The sequence below is a fragment of the Buteo buteo genome, chromosome 8 (genome assembly GCF_964188355.1).
Source record: "Buteo buteo chromosome 8, bButBut1.hap1.1, whole genome shotgun sequence".
In the NCBI taxonomy this organism is placed as follows: domain Eukaryota; kingdom Metazoa; phylum Chordata; class Aves; order Accipitriformes; family Accipitridae; genus Buteo; species Buteo buteo.
Window position 1 is genome coordinate 44,174,005 of NC_134178.1, and position 17,600 is coordinate 44,191,604.

General features: G+C 41.5%; 1 protein-coding gene across 2 annotated transcripts in view; it reads right to left on the minus strand.

Moving 5' to 3' along the window:
- The window catches only part of GSK3B (glycogen synthase kinase 3 beta), a 151,710-nt gene that overhangs the window by 17,258 nt on the left and 116,852 nt on the right, over positions 1–17,600 (minus strand). Inside the window, exons 8-9 of one of the 2 annotated variants that reach the window (XM_075034395.1) lie at positions 11,197–11,292; positions 732–770 (exon numbers count right to left, since the gene is read on the minus strand). In XM_075034395.1, the coding sequence (XP_074890496.1) occupies positions 732–770; positions 11,197–11,292 (135 nt within the window). The remainder of the gene's footprint in view (positions 1–731; positions 771–11,196; positions 11,293–17,600) is intronic. The other variant, XM_075034396.1, reaches the window with a different exon arrangement.

A 17,600-nucleotide genomic window follows, 5' to 3' on the forward strand; every position in this document is an offset into this window, starting at 1 on the left:
TGTCTTGAGGTAAATCCACAGAAGTGAAGTCGCTTGGTATTTAACGTGAGATTAAAACTACTGAGGTCTCCCTCATGCACCTTTGTGCTGATGTTTTAACAGGCTTGATTTACCACAGCTTGAAACTGCAGTACTTCACTCTTAGCTGTGTTTCTCCCTCAGGACAGCTCACATATCAGCTACTCTACAGATTTTAAAAAGAAAAAAAAAAAAATCATCTTTTTCCTTAAGGCAAAGACAACAAGCCCTTATCTTGAGCAAATTAGTAGGCAGACAGTCACAAATCTGCCATCTATAAAAGGAGTACTTGTTTGTCCACTCTTAAACTCCTCAATTTCAGGTCAGTGAAACCCTAACATTCGTTTCCTAAACCCTGTTGAGGACTGCTCAGCCTGCCTTTGGATCTGAAATTAGTCACTTGGGGCAGGCAGTTCCCAAAGTCTGCCCTAACTGCTTCAAACCAGGGAGAGGGCGGGGGGAAAAAAAAATAAAAATTAAAAAATTAAAAAATTAGAAGGCCTCACATCGCCTCCCCCTGCAACAAGTGGTGACTAACACATGAAGTGAGTTACAGGTCTGTGCCCATCTCATCTCCATCACCTTGTGTTACAACATTGGCCTGGCTGCTGCCTCACGGATGCGGTTTGATCTCAAATATTCCACTTCTAGCATTTCTCTCCTTTTTTTTCAAGGCTAGGCCTAGTAATTTGAAAAAATGTTTAAGTACATACCCGTACTCCTGAGGTGAAATGTCCTGTTCCTGACGAGTCCTAAAGATGATAATGCAGTGAAATAATCCAAACAGGGGGAGTCAATCCAAAAGAGAATAGTCCAGCAAGGAAAAATATAGCCAATATTATAAGAAATCCATGGTGTGGGGGACATAGAAAATGTTTATACAATTAGAAACTTTAAACATCAGTCTCCATAGCAGCAAGTCCAACTTCACCACAGTGTATGCCAAAAAATCGATTGTGCAATGGTGAGGCATAGTATAGAAACATTTCTATATTAAATTTATGTTCCAATGCCAGTGCATTTACTAAAAAAATAAAAAAAATTGAAATCAAAACTCTAACTCGAACTAAAAGGGTAATTGAAATTCCCATCATAAAGAATTTTCAGTCCTCGGTCCTGGATATAAACGTCCGCAGACAATGGGGCCAGATTACTTTGTCCCCAAAGGTGCATCCCACTTGTAAATCTGTCCCAGAGACACAGTGTAAACTTTTGGGTGGTTTGGGTTTTTTTTCTAAAAAACCCAAACCCCTAGCAATTTATAATTTTTGCTGAAGAGAAAGTAAAAATCCGAGATCTGTACTTTGAATTTGGATGCTTTTAATTTGTGTGAGCTACGAGTGCCTCAGGCCGCCGCGGATTATTCTCCATTTTGGATTGACTTCCCCCGCCACTGGATTTTGTTTGCTGGCGTTATCTCTTTAGGATTCTTCAGGAACTGGACGTACCACCTCAGGAGTGCGGGTATGGACTGAATTTCTCTCTAGTGCGGGTTTATTCCCCCTCATACCCGTCGCACCCGTTACTTAAGGAATTTTTTTCCTCTCAATTTGTCCCCTCCCGCCTCCCTTTTGAATAACGCCCTAAGAAATAAAAGCAAAACCCCCTGCGGTCTTTTAGCTCTTCCCATTCAACACAGTTCCACCGGGAAAGCTGCCCAATTCGCCCACCGAGAACTACATGAGCGGCTGCCGCCTGCGGCAATGGGAACGCCAGCGCTTCCATGCCACGGGGCACCGACGCCAAGGCAATGCCGGGCCGGCGCTCCGTGGTGGGAAGGGGTGGGAGGACGGACGGACGGTGGGACTTGTGAGCCGGGAAGCCCCTTGCACGTACGGCTCAGCAGGAGCTTCAGGTCTCTGTAGTTCTCAGTGAGGGAATCGTTTTTAGTAAATAATCCGCGGATTATTTTTAGTCTGCGGACTAAAATTTAGTGCACGGACTAAAATCCGGCCCATCGGAGCAAAGTCTGTCTCGGTCTAAAATACATCTGGGTGAAAGCAAAAGAAAAAAAAACTAAAAAGAAAGAAAAAAGGAGAAAGGAAAAAAAGGAAAAAAGCTAAGTGCACAAAGTAAAGTGTTTGGGCAGACTAACATTTAGTATGCAGACTAAATATGGCCGGGCAAAAGGCACAGCAAGTCCACAAACAAAAAACAAAAATAAAACACTGACAGGAACTTTTAAAGCAATCAAATACTACCCCACCGGCGCAGCAATTCATTTTTCTAAAATGAAACAAGACCTTGTGTAAGGCTATTTGTCCACAGGAGGGACCGAAGGCTCAAGTTTTCATTTTAAAAAATGAACCTGTTTTGGAGATAAACAAATGCAAAAAAAAGGCTTTACATACAATATTCTTCAAGGAAAATTTGCACTTGCATAACTCAAAACCTCTTGTTTCTGCAAAGCAAATGAATTTCAGGCTGAGACCCAGGTCACTGGTTTTTTGTTCGTTTGGTTTTTTTTTTTTTGGTTTTTTTTTTTTTTTTTTTTTTGGATGAGTTACAAAAATCTCTGAATGATCATGTCAAATGGAAATGCCGACTCATCCAAAGCCACAGCTTTTGGTGCTTTTGTTTCTCCCCCCGCCCCTTCGGATCCCAATAAATCTATACCTCACCAAAAAGCTGAGGGACCAGTGCAAGTTTGTTCTTTGTTCAGGCATGCTGGTGATGCTCAAATGCTGACAGACCGTAACAGCTAGACAGCAAGACCAGACACACTCCTCTCCTTTCTAAGTTACACTGCTATCGATGCAAATTTTTTTATATTACTCCCCCTTCATTTTTCTGGAACTACCACCTTCTTCAACATTCCAAAAATGATTGCCCAGCTTAAATGCCCCTGGCGCACTACGTGGCTCTCATCCCCAAGCGACTTCAATCTAGATGAAGTCTTTGTGCACTAGCAGAGCGGTCACATTTTGTCTTACAAATTTGAAATAGTTCCTACCAGTGTAGCGGAGTTCACACCCGTTCTGAATTTTATTTTATTTTTTTGGACGCATGGAAAGACGAAAGAAAAAGGATGGAAAGCAGAGGATTCTCCTATTTCGCTTCACTCACATCAGCATTCAGCTCTCAAATAAGACCACATGGGGCAAGGGCTAAGTATTGTTTTAACAGAATGGTTGCTCTGACTTTCAGTTCATTGACATTCTTCAAACAGACTTTCCATGCACAACACGGAGCTCCGTCGTCTTGGTCTAATTAAGCCCCAAAGCCAAAGCTTCACAATGTTACACCAAGGTGCTCTTCTAGCCAGTGTGTATTAAAAGACATGACTTCATGCCATCAACCACCGTGCGTTTTGCATGCAGATTGTGAATACCGCTCGCATGCTGTGCTCCCTAAGAGAGCAGAGGCTTATGAAAATGACATCTGTTGCTAACGCATCAAGTTTGTGACACCATGGTTAAAAATTTCCTCACCAGCTTCAGAGACTCATACATTTTGCCAAGAACCACCCACACCACCGATTCAGGCTGACAGTCTGTGCACATCTCCTTTCGGTTTGTAAGCACATTTTTGATGGCACATGAACATTAAGTAAGAGGGAGCTCCTCCCTTCAACCAAAAGCTTGTACTGTTTACAAGCAAAGTCGTCAGATGTAGGACACGACCCTCAAATCAACTTTTAAAAAAATACAAGCACACAACACAATTACCACGACTTTATGACATGAAGTGGTATTGCGATCCTGCAAGTTTAACGTAATAACACTTATGAGAAACGTGACACATTCATAAACACAAAAGGAGAGGGAAGAGACGCATGCAAGACAGCAATGTATGCACTGAGCTCTACCTGACACAAAGAAACCCAAGGCTGCAGCTGAAGCTCTGCCCTTGGGACCAGTCTCGTTCCAAGGGCCTGAGAATTTCAGAACAGGATTTCTGAAATACGCCATTTGGCTATTTCGAAGTGCCTAAAACTCACGTGATGCAAATGCAGGTTAAAAAAGTCCACGGAAGAGGCACTGGTGTTGGGAGTTATTTCAAAATATGTATAAGCCCCCCCAACTTCCTTCTCTGATTAAATGCCCCTATGTTTTTTCTAGAAAGCAGCTCAGAAATAGTAAACGCCTTATTAGTCAAGAATCCCTGTCAGATGGCACAGATAGGGGAAAATTAAATAAAGACAGAAGGGTTAAGTGGCTTACAAATGAGCCAACACAGAACTGGGAACAGGACCAGGAACCTGTCTCCAAAGCTACTTCTTGTTGAGACCACACACTTGTTACTGGGCTCCTTCCATTGAGGACCCGGTGGAGGCAGAACAAGCTAGCGTTTATTACCCAGTGCATGTGCTCTACTTCTATCAAGCTCTAAAGGAAAGCAACAAAGCTAAGCAGAACAAAACAGCCCCCCTTCTTCTCTGAGACAACCCCGAAAAATATACCTCTGAAAGCACTCTCGGCCTCGACGGGACAGCTGCTACGGACAGCCTAGACAGATGTGTTGCAATGGGACGGCTAAACAGACGGTGCATTGCAGAAGCCATGTTAAACTTAGCATTTGATTTCCATAGTTGCACTGATGCAAATCATGTCTTAATGTTACATTAGTCCTCGCTCATTTATTGTTAAGCAGTACTTTCTTTACTGCATACAAATTGGGCAGAGTCAGGGTAATTTACCACCCAACAAACCTGGCTTCTTTTCTCATGCTTTAGATGGAGATAAGAGATTTACACTGTCAAAAATCACTGCTCCTACAAAAGGAGCTAGGAAAACATGAGCTTGCCAGAAAAACTGGGGTTTTTTCTTTTAAGTTAGTCTCCAACAGAGCTGTTTTCACTCTTTGCTTGGGAAGTCATTACACACCACGTGAAATACAGAACTGTACTCTTCAGAAAGAGGTCAGGACACGGTTTCACAACAGGCACAAATCACCTCCAGTTCATGCCGGAAAAGACAGTTCTGCCCTTCTCTGGGCCACGCAGGTCTGCCCTGTTCACTTGTCTCAACACTTGCAGTCAGGGTTGAATGGTCAGCCAGGTAAGAAAGGTGATCCAAATCCTGAACTTTCCAGTTATTCAAGAGGTTTTTGCTACTATACAAACAATAAAGCAGAAGGGAGGCATCAGGAATACACAGGTGGGAGGTGGAGAACTGACCCTGCTCCATGATGAACTTATGCCAATTACAAAACTGCACCCAAAGAAACATCTCATCTCCACTGTACCTTTGTAGCTCTACAAAAGGTCAGACCCCAATTGCAGAAAGAAGAGTTTGCATTTTCAGCTTTAATTCAAATGCAAGTCCACTTACAAGATTTCTGACAAAAGAATTTTCGCTTTCTTTTGTCATCAGTTATAATTAGAAGTGACAGAACGAGCTGTCTATTTATCCATTTTACTGTTTGGTATTCTTCCTCGAATCTACAGTATGAGCAGTCACTTTGGAAGCATTACAAGCAAAACAATCTGCTTAAAAACCAGACGAGAACCAGGAGAGCAGGAGTAGGACAGGATGAAGACATGAAACTGATTCTGGAGGGTGGAAAAACATGCTCATGAGAGAGACCAGACTCTTTACGTCTCAGTCCCAGAGTATGGGGAAGATGACAGGACTGCCTGCTACAAGCACAGAAAAATTCAACATTCAAGGTAAAGTGATTAGTATGGTAAAACATATACAAAGAATACACACACACACACACAGAGGATACTCAGACTAAAATATTTGCGAAGTATTTTGTAATATTAGCAGAAATTATTTCATAATACATGTAGAAATATGGATCCTAAAGTCAAATATCCAAAGCTACTCTGTAATACAACTAACTGTAGTTCTGCACAACTGCAGCTGCAGCCAGGAGTGGCCAATTGCTTTGGAAAAGTGCCAGAAGGCATGAGCTAGAGCCTGAAGTTTCATCTTAGATACTGTTTTCCTCTGCTATAATAATTTGGCTTGAAGACACAGACAGAAAAGCACTCTGAACAGTATAAATAACAAAAAAAAAAAAAAAGGAAGCGCTTACGAAGTTGGGAGGGACCCTGCCCTAATCTGCTGCAACTTTATTGTGATGGCAAAGTGCTGCAGAGAGAAGTCCTTGTGTATTCATCCACAAGAGTGCACTGCAGAAGAGCAGAGATGCTCAAAACCAATCTAGACATGACAGTTTTTCTCTCTCTCTCTTCCACTGTGAAACAAATGACTCCTGTCTTTTTCCATCTCAACAGTAACTTGGAAATTAAGATTCAGACACCAGGTAGCTATAGATTTGGGGATGGTGAATGAAGCCATTCTTTTGAGTACACTCAAACTTATATTAACAACTGTATATTTTAAAAAGTGCTTGCATGTGTGAACCATCTTGCGAGTATCTTCAGAACAGGAGAAACAAAGGCCACTGAACTACAGCACACTGAAGAGATGTACTGTCCATTTTAAAGAGCTGCCTAGCTTCCACATCCGTACAACGAAGACGAGGCAGAGGTTATGATTTGACTAAAGAAAACGGCCTTTGCTGATATAACCTGTTGTGTCGCTCTGCCATCACGAACCATGGGCACGTTCGTAGCTCAGTAGGTAAGTCAGTTCATTATATTGCCATTACCAGCTAATGTGGAAGTATCCTTGGGTGGGAAAAAAAGTCCAAACGAGCCATCTCCCCCACGCAGAAGAGGCCTAAACTACATAATCATATTGCATTTACATTACTCAAATGAGATCCTTTACTAGCTGGATGCAAGGGGAAAGGCAGGCTGTCACAGACGGACATTTTTCATATTTCTGGAAATAATCATAGCACCGTCTTTGTTTTTCATAACCCAAAGGATTTGAGATCTGAAGGTAGCATCTGAGTAATGCTAGGATAAAGGCCAGCTGTAATGGGGCCACAGTAAGCAACGCCTATCTAACACAAGCTTATGAAACATGCGTTTAGACCTTTCGTCAGCCACCCCACTGTCCCTGCCCCCCTCCAAAAGGGCCGAAAGCTTCAGAGAAAGCTAATCGTCAAAGCTGAATTTCACCAGCCTCGTGATGTACGATTTTGCACTTTATCTCAGATTTTCTTCTTGGCTTTCCAGTCACACAGTTATAAAGTATAGATGAAGCTGAGTCAGAAGAAGAGAAACAAGTATAAAGATTAGTGGCAGAGATCAGACCGCACTTCCAAGAAAGAAGGCTCAAGGAGTTGAGGTGGCTGAAAGACACAGAAGGAAAATTCTGACCTAGTAAAGATAACAGCAGCAAAGCCTCCAGAAAGGGTAGTAACTTTTATTTGACGAGCTGATACAGTTGGAAAAAATGGACACGTTTTCCGACCCAAGATAAACCTGAAGACGTGATTGTGTGTCTCAAAGCCCACCCATTTTTTCCCAACTGTATCAGTCAGGCAAAAGATATTCCCACCCCTGCAAAACCTTGCTTCTTTATAACTTAATGCTGCTTACTTGCAGACCAAGCAATACGATGCTCCTCCATGAATACAAAATGTTCTATACTAAGTGAAAACAAAGGGAGGTCTGCATGAAAAGAACAGCTATGTTACTAAATCAAACACTGCGGTATTCTGAAGAGGAGCCCTCCCTGAAAAACCAAAATTGTCACAGATTCTTCCTTTTGGGTCTGCAGTTGTGGGGGGTGGTGTGGGGTGCCAGAAGAGATGAAGAGAAGTCCTGTTTTGGAAGAACTGTTTGAAAGATTCCTGGAAAGTTCAGATTCTCTTTTCTTTTGCTAGCCAGGGACACACTGAACTCCCATCATCATCTGCATCACGCACGTAACTGGTACAAAAACACGCGCATGCTTGGGCAACACAGAACTATATTGGAGAGAAAAGAGGGAGGCCTCTGTACGTTTTATAATAAGAGATTCCAGCTCTTAAGTTCCAAAAGTACTTCAATCTCAAATTGTCAACAGATTGAAAAACCAGTCTGAGAACAGTCTGCACTGTAAACTCGCATTATTGCTGCAGCATAGAAAAACATTTCTGAGAGTATTAGCTTGACTTCTCTCCTAATCCATGAAGACCCTTGTTAGTTTGAGATCTTTCTTAGTACTACTAAACCACATGGAATATCAATACTGTATTCAGATCATACCAATCCATTTCTACTGAAAAGTCTAAGATACACTTATGAAGGTAGACTTCAAATTTCCATAAAATTTGTGCTCAAAATTCCAATTTAAGCCTGAAACTGAATGAATCTGAGAAACAATATTCCTTCATAGACTCATCCTTTTTCAGTCTCAAACAATTTCTCTGGTTCTTAAAAAAAACCCCAGAACCTACTGCATTCTGCTACAGCACCAGCCACCATTCTTTGTCACCTAGTAGGTAACAGCAAATATAGCAGATTACACCACCACAGCGATACCGAGTAGGAAAATAATATATCTATGCCTGCCAAAAATACCTAGAGAGCAGACCAGAACCAAGTACATCTGACAGAAGTCCGCACCACAGAATTTCAGGTGCAACCTATAGGTACTAGGGCTTCCAAAGAAAATTCTTAATCGCCATCTACGTACATTTTGCAGACCAAGAAAGTTCCCTGAAAACCTGAGCAAACCATGGACCTTACTTTTGTACAGATTATTGGCCTGGATACAACCAGTTCCAGACTGCGTAGAAGACATTAAACTTCTAGACAGCAGCTAAACATGCACCTTCACTGGGCATCTCCACCGCATGGAATTAACTCCAAGTAGGACCTACAAACCCCTCAATTTTGAAAAATACCTATGTTGTATTAAATACCACAAAGCAACAAGGAGAATGCCCTTGTGTCAAAGAGCTTACAGCAGGGAGTGACTATATTCTTAGTAATTCTCTCTCAAAAATGCTGACAACTAGCTGTCTGCAAGTTCTTCTACACAACCCCCCCTTAGCTTCTGTCTGCCGAGTCCCTTGGTCATAACTAATCCACAAAAATAACAACCTTCTAACTACTGTAATCTTCAGTAATTCTTTAGCCTAGATGGCAAAGGTTTGTGCTTTTGAGGCTGAAACTTAAAGCTCAAGTCCTGCTGGTAACTACCTGTAGCACTCTAGTTACATACATAGTTATAATAAATAAATAAATAAAAATTTGCATTTTCACTTCTTCAGTCATTCCTTTTCTACTCATTAGAGCGCCAGAGTTCAGAAGTGCCTTTTCTCCCACGCTTTTCAATTCTAAGATGCAGAAGCTCCAAGAGGATGCACATGCCCACTGATGTGCCGTCAGATGTTATGCCAATACAGCTGGGTAAGGAAGACCAATTCTACATAATACTACCACTTAAATCTTTCACGGCGCAACATGCTCAAAATGTTGAAAGGAAAGGATCTTTAGAAGTAATACATTGAGAGGATAAGCATCATTACCAACACCATGCTGGATAATCCATTTTGTTAATTTAGCATTTGCATAATAAAAGTACAGATCTCATAAATGAAGTATCACGTAAAGCAACTGTAATAAACTGGTTTAAATGCTATTCTACACCCAGCCAATGTCAAGAAGAGTCGTGTGCAGAATGACTCAAGAATGAGAAGCTATGTTGCACGCATAGCTCTCCAAAACTAATTGTGCCCTCACGGAGAATGCAGATTTGATCTCAATTCTCCTCTCAATTCTTCATGATTGACTTAGTTTCACTTGTGATCCTTTAGAACAACCAAAAAAAAAACCCCCAACCATTCATATAAATAGAAGGAAGTCTCAGTTTTTTCCTGAAGCTTCTATTTGCTGAAAGATCTTTGTTGTGGTCTAACAGACCATCAGGTGCATACAGATGATTCTTAAGACTATTCAGGCAGAAGATGAGTTGCATAGCTAGCTTAGATGCTTAACTCCATGTCCTACGGTACATCTCTGCACTCCTACTCCATTGCATATTAATTTAACAGCCCCCCCCCCCAGTTGAAACACCTTCACTGCAGGAATTCAGATGTACCTTGATATGCAGTGCTGTAAGGCTTTTGGACTTATTCTTGCAACTTTTAACATGATGCAGTTCAAAACTGAAGAGACCACTCCCAGGGATTTCATTTGCCCTAATTTTTCCCTTGTTAACATAAGGTATGAAAAAGCCTTGCTGGATTTACTGACCTCTCATACTATTATAAATCACTTGACCAACAACCAGAAAGAAACTCTGATATGGAAAGGCAAACCAGGTATTAGTGGGGAATAGGAGAATTAAAGTGGTGCATAACTCATTGGAGAATCTATCACAAAAATAGTGACTCGCAGTACCTGGCTGGCACGTACCTATCAGGTACGTGGCCTGTTATCAATTAGCTCCAATTTGTTTATCCAGAGTTTCTATCACTGCAGAGCATTTGGTCTGAGAGTCTGACCTGGACATGTGCTCAGCTAGGAATGCAACCCTTCCACGCATACAACGACTTTCTTAGCAGAAGGAAATCTGAGCCATTAAGGTATGATGAGAATATACTGCGACTATATCAGACATTTCTCAAGCAGCAAAAAGAAAATGTTAACTACCCAGGCTTCAATTGCTTAAGACTCAATATTTAACTTATTCCACACCCAAGAGGCTAATTAAATGATTAATTGTTACCCTGTCCCAAGTCAAATATTCATAATTCCTTGATATGTGGAAGACAGCTTAATTGTGTGGCAATGTATTTGTTTCAATACTAACAGTTTCCTTTTTGATCATGGAGGTTATAATACTGTCTGCATGTACTGCAGTAGCATTTGCTTGTGAAAGCTAGATAACAAGAAGTCTTAAGAAGTAACTCCAAGAAAAAACAAGCCCCCTCAACAGCACACCAATAGGAGTAAAAATATAATATCTATGAGAGAAGCCGCTAAGAAAGTGACTGTCAGCCCTCATCACATTATGTAACAGCATTACAAAAGTGTCACACTTATCACTGGAACACTTTCTCATTTGTAGGTGACTTTTGCGCATAACAATTTATAGCATGACAGGATTTAGATATAATGCAATCTGCTATAAACACACACACCATTGTTAAAAAAAAAAAAAACAAACCACCTGTAGGCAACCTCAAAAAACCCCAGACCAATAGGTATTACAGTGCACTGCTTCAATACCTTCTTCTCCTATATCAGAAGTTACCGGGTCCCCAGCTTAGTTAAAGGCACCCAGTTTAGACTGAAAACCACCAAGCCACTGAACAAACTGACTCCTTGAATTTTTACTTTCAGCCCATATGTCTATTATTCAGTTCATATAGACTCACCTTAGTCCATGGATGTGCCTTAATCTGAGGGAATTTGAATTCAGTATAGTTTGGATTCATTTCTCTAATTTGCTCCCTTGTAGGCGTTCCCAGAACCTAGAAAGGAGAGAGAAAGAAAGGCAAATTGTTTAGATATGCTTCATATTCATATGGTAATGAAAAGCACAGTATAACCTATCACATACTGAGACAACTGAAGTCAATCTGTGTAACCAGTAAGTCAATACAGTGTTGAAAACAATACAACAAAACTTTTGCAAAACCGTTCAAGTTGGAAAGGACCTCCCTTTCCTCAGAGCTTCTGATCCAACTCCCCTGCTCAAGCAGGGTCAGCTGAAGCAGGCTGCCCAAGAGCATGTCTAGCTGAGTTTTTAGCATCTCCACAGAAGGAGACTTCACAACCTCTCTGGGCAACCTGCTCCAGTCTTTGACTGCCCTCACAGTAAAAAAAAAGTGTTTTCCTGCATTCAAATGAGGTTTCATGTGTTTTACTTTGTGCCACTGCCTCTTGGCCAGCCAGCTGGCACCACTGAGAAGATCCTGGCTGTTTCTTCTTCATTCCCTCCCACCAGGTATTTGTACACATTGATGAGACCCCCCTGAGCCTTCTCTGCTTCAGGCTAAACAGTCCCAGCTCTTGCAGCCTCTCCTCATATGACAGATGCTCCAGTCCCTCCATCATCTTTGCAGTCCTTGCTCCAACTTCAGTAGTCTCTTGCTGGCAATTCGGTTCATGCTCCAAGCTCAGCGTCAAAAATTTAATTCTACAGTTCTTCACAAAATTCAAGCATCTTTCTCAAACTCAGTGATATTTCAATGGGGAAGACAGTTCACTCTAATTAGACTGCTATAAAACAGTACTGCCGAACACATTCAGGGCTTGCAGCTCACTGCATATGGCTGATTAAGGATCAGACTAGTAACACAGACTGCATTCTACAAGTCATCAGCAGCAGCCCTCTGGTGAGCTTAAAAGATCAGCCAGTTACTGCTGAGGGGAGCCAGACGCGTTCTTCCCCCTGCCCTGAACTGTGTGGGTTTTGGTGGTGGTTCCCCACCCCAATATGTCCACATGGAAGATAAACTTAGTTTAAGCCTAACCTGGAAGCAACTACATAAAATGCATACCATCCCTGGTTTACTTTTACAAATTTTCTATTTCTCATTCCCAGAATCTGCACGATGTTATTTATACGTGCAAATCAGTAGTTGTATGAGAAATAATACACAGTCGCACATCTCTTTGTAGGGGCGGATAGATTTTGAAAGGATTTCGGAAATCCCCTCAGGGAATAAGCCCAACAATACAGCATTAGCGCTTTCTGTTCAGTTAGCACTGAGCGTTAAGATAGCCATTGCCTTCTACCTCTATATAAAAACTGCAAAGCACATCCAAGGAATGCCGTTGTTTTCTGCTCGCACCCAGTTGCTGGGTATCTTTTTGTTCTGCAGAGAGAAGCGGAGAGGGCAGAAGGCAGGAGTCACTCCTCTACGCTGAGCTCAGGTTCATCTTCCTATAGGAACCCTGTAGCCACACTACTCTCACCCCTTGACAAATCTCGTGCCGTACAGATCAGTACAGCATTATCACCTCATCTCACGAGACTGCACTGTCGCCGTCAGGAAACAAATGATCTACAACGTGACGCTAGCACTCTACGTCACTGCTCGATAAAGAAATATTTGGTTACGTATTCTGGTATCCATGAACATTTTCATTCTCTTACAAGAGTGGAAATTACACAAGTGCATTCTAAGGAGTCAGGTAGAGGGATACGAGAGCAAGTTAACTGCTGTCCAATTAATTTGTGCAACAGAGAAACTATCATCAGGTATTACGAAAGGAACTTGGTATCTATTATTTAAATATGAGCTGCACGATACAAACTAAAATAGCTACCCACAAAGCAATCTTTTAAATAAACAGCAGCAGCAGAGGAAATAAACCCTGCAACTTGTTCAGACAGTTGTTTCTTGGATAAAAGATTTAACCAACAAGTTGTACAAAATGAATGATCGCGTAACTCCTACCATCGCTAACCAGGATTTAAATCCCACCTACTCTAAAAGCCAAGAGTTTCCTTCAGAGCTGACAGAAGATTTTTTTCCATGCATGTCTGAAAATGCTGGTTTTGCTCAGGTGGTAGGAGAGAGGGTGTTTGCAGGATTCGGTACATTTTGCTCAACTTTCAAAGGAAAGAAGCCGTCAGGAAAACGTGCCCTTTCCCTGCTGGTTTTCTGTCTGGCTCCCCCAGAGCACCGGCCGCCAGCCCTACCAGGATGGCACTGCTCTCAAAGCTTTGATGACTGCCACTCTCAAAGCTTTCCAGTTCTAAAAGATCAGGGGATTTCACACCTGCAAATATTATTTTCATCCCAATTCAGGATAAAAGCCACTTGCAAACCTTTGGAAGTTTGGGGTTTTTATTAGTTAAATTAACTTCCTGAAAAATTACAAAGAACTTGTATTGCTCTCCCACCATTTCTAAAGGCTAAGTTTTCAAGCCTCCCTAGTATAAACAGGACTTTTTTTAAAAGCATGTTTATCTTCGTTACCCTCCTCCTCCTCAAAAAATTCCTTTAATAGCCTTCCTAAGAAGAGATAAAGAGCAGATATTTTTTTTTTTTATATAGCCAAAATTCAGCGAACGGGCTCAGCTGCCAAGGCTGCTCAGAATAGGAGCCTACACAGTGCAAGTATCTTTAAAGACTGCCTATAGCATCAGAGAGAATTCAGATGAGATAGGCAAAGGCAATTTCACAGAAGGACCCACAGACAATGTCTATTCATACATTTCACTAAAAACACAGCTGTAACTCCAGATGATGGGAGGGAGCAACTCCTAAGCTCAAGAACAGGCTTCTAAGCAACAGTGCTTAAGGTCTCACGAAGGCTTACAAAAGAAGGTACTGAAGAGGGATCATGCTAGCTGAAAGAAGGGATCGCCTAACCTTTCAGCTACATAGCAGCCTTTAACACACAAAATAACTGTACAAAAGGAAAAGTGACTTATATTAGCCACTCAGTGTATTTACTTTGTTCTCTCTGGATTGTAAAGCCAGATTGTGCTCTCAATTTTTACTGAAGGCAGATTAAAGCAAAAAACAAAACACATCCCCCCCCAAAAATGAAGAGGAAAGGAAAATAGATAGGAAGAAGAACTCAAGTTTTAAAGACTGTGTCAAATTCAAATCACAATCCAGAAGAAAAGTGTAGGATGAATAAAGTAATAAGCTATAAAATTGTACCAGTCCTTGACATAACTGGAAGATGTCCTGTAGTGGACCTCTCCCCAGCCCCCAACACACCAACACCGTTTGCTACATGATTTTGAAATTGTACCTTACTAATTCACACTGAGTTTTCAGTATATTAGGAATATCAAGTAACCTTGGTGAGTAACAGCAATCATTTAAGCTATTGCAAAAATTGGGCAAACTTCCTCTTTTAAAAAAGGCATGTATGTGACTGCTCTTTCTGTTTGAAATGCAAAGGAGAAGCATAAATTACTTTGCACATTTTTGGCAGAATTATTCCATGAAACAGCTGCTCTTGCTATACCAACTCTGAAAATACTATGGAGCAGATGTTCCTCGGAGAGAGGTTTCACAGAATGGTTGAGGTTGGAAGGGACCTCTGGAGGTCATCTGGTCCAACCCTGCGCACAAGCAGCGCTGGCGAGAGCCCATTGCCCAAGACCACGTCCAGATGGCCACCGAGTATCTCCAAGGATGGAGACTCCACAACCTCTTTGAGCAACACGTTCCCGTGTTTGACCACCCCCACAGTTAAAACCGTTTACTTGTGTTCAGGTTGAATTTCACGTGTTTTAATTCGTGCCCATTGCCTCTTGTCCTGTCACAGGATGCCAAAGAAAAGAGCTTGGCTTCCCTCTTATTGCACCTTCCCTTCAGATATTTCTGTAGACTGCGAGATCTCCCCTGATCTTGCAAAGGTCAGAGAGCTTTTAAGAAATACAAGGTCCAGTACTGAATTATTCAGGTCCATGCAGATTAGCACACACTATTCTACTTCTTGGGGACAGTCTTATGAAAGGTGATATTGTCAACAAAAGACTTTGGGGGGCACTTTGGAAAAAAAAAAAAGACACACAACCAAACCAGAGAAAAATATATATATAAAAAAGACTAGAATAATAAAAATGTAGTTGTCTGATGGAATCAACTCTATCTGGACTGAAGACTAAACTTTTGAGAGAATGAAAGGGATCTATGTGAGACTACAAGGCATCTTCCTGCAAGTAAAGACCACAGGTCAACCAGTCTTGTTCTTCATTCCTGATTGTCGTCATCATCTCTTAAATAAAAATAAAGAAGCATTAACTACTAAGATTAACTAAAGAATACACTTGCTGAGAAGACAGACACTGCTCTGATTCTCTTAGGACAAAACTTGAACACAACAGGCTTCACAAGTATTTTCTGGAAAGTTTTTCCTGGACATTAATCTGTAATAGATGAAGCTCCCCAAGGAATATTTATTCCAGGAACAGGGTTTGTGAAGGTAGGGTAATGGTTTGTATCTCAAGGAACTAAAGAAAAGCTACAGGCTCCCAATAATGTCATCCTTACCAAACAAGAAGGGGAGATTTATGAACCTGGAGTAAGCCCTGAATTTGATTACAAATAGCACAAAGACCTTCATTTTATGTTATTGCAACCAAATTTTCATAGGAGAAAAAGACAGATGACATTCAGCTCCAAAAGACACCTTAGTTACACCCCAGTACCGAAGACAGCTGCTGTCCACACCTGGCTTCACTGTGTGAAACTGTGCCAAGTTATTTATGACCAAACCCACACTGTTGCAACACCAGAGGAAGAAGAAACTGCAACGGTCTCAACAAAAAACAGTGGAATAAAGGCCCTTTCCGACAACCATTGTTACTGCTAAACTTTCGCCAAAATGTAAAAATCAGTTAAAAGCATAGAGACACCAAGAGTTCAGAAGCTCCAGCTGGTAATGACTGAACTAGAGAGGGGAGAAGGTGGTTATTTAAGTCAGAAACCTCTAGAAAGCCATGGTTACAGCAGTACAGCGCTCTTGCCTGGGAAAACGGTGCAAGTTTACAAGGAAACGTGCTCCAGAAAGTCTGGTGTGTATGGCTTACCAGATGGCTTAATTAATACTTCTGCAAACATGTCTGCACCTCTTCAGAAAGTTGTGAGAGGTGTGCCAAATAGTTATTTAAAAAAATTCAAAAAGTGCAGGCATCTCAAGCAGGAAACACGGGTCAGCTTTGAAATAATACTTCAAGAGGTCTATGGTAAAAAATACAATAAACTTACCCATTTTATATAAACTTTCTCTCAAAAACACTCGCTTGTCAAACAAAATGAAAGCCAACTAAATATAGAGATTTCTTCTATTTACAAACACGAGAGCAGGTATACATCAGGAATAGGAAGAAACCCACTGTCACCGCTGACAGAAGCGTTCATCAACTTTTTTACACTGCCTGCAAGCACTGGAAGTGACAAATTACATGAGGCACAGGAACAGCCAAGTTGTGATGTGGGGGGACATCAGGGAGAAAAAATGCCAGGAGACTTCCCTTAGGGGCAAGGAGAGAGGACCCAGTGAAAGCCTGTGTCAGCTGCGGGCACGTCCTCAGCACGGGACCACATCCAATAAAATGAAACACACTCTCCTACCGCGTATTCTTCCGGAAGAGACGGCTCCTCTCTCCCCATTAACTATTGCGACTGAATTTATTGTATTTCAAAAACCGAGCCCAAAATAGTACCTTGACATTTGAGCATGAGACATATATTATAATTGCAGGCTATACTTAGCATTCGGCTCAGTAAAACTGTCAGAGACCAAAAAGTTACACATGGATAGGATTCCTGATACTACTGAGCTTGTCTTTTAATACATTTTTTCCCCTTGCCCCCCCTAACGCAGAGAATATGGAAAGAAGATTTTATTACTTCTCCTAAATCACCATGAAATGCCAGTTTTGGTGCAAGGAATAATCACATCATCCAGTAGGAACCAGAATACCCCAAATAAACACCCCCCCCCCGCCCTCTCCTGCAGTTTTCACAAGTTAGTTGATGCATCTCATATTCTAGATTGCAGCATATGGAAAAAATATTACTGGTAAAGACAACGCAAGGCAGATTGGCAGATGCTGTCCTCCCTGTGTCCCAGGGCTGCTCAGACAATTATTACTGCTTCATTTTTCTGACAGAGATGACTTCCCCCCCCCCCCCCCCCATTTTTGCAGGGAGTAGGGGGAAGGTACTAAACAGAACCTTTCAGAAGGTAATATTATCTTTGAAACAAAACCATTATGCTTCCGAGATTCCTTTTTTGCAAGGGGAATAAAGAGTAATCACTGTCTGCGGGAACTGTGGTTGAAGATGTTTTAGTTGGG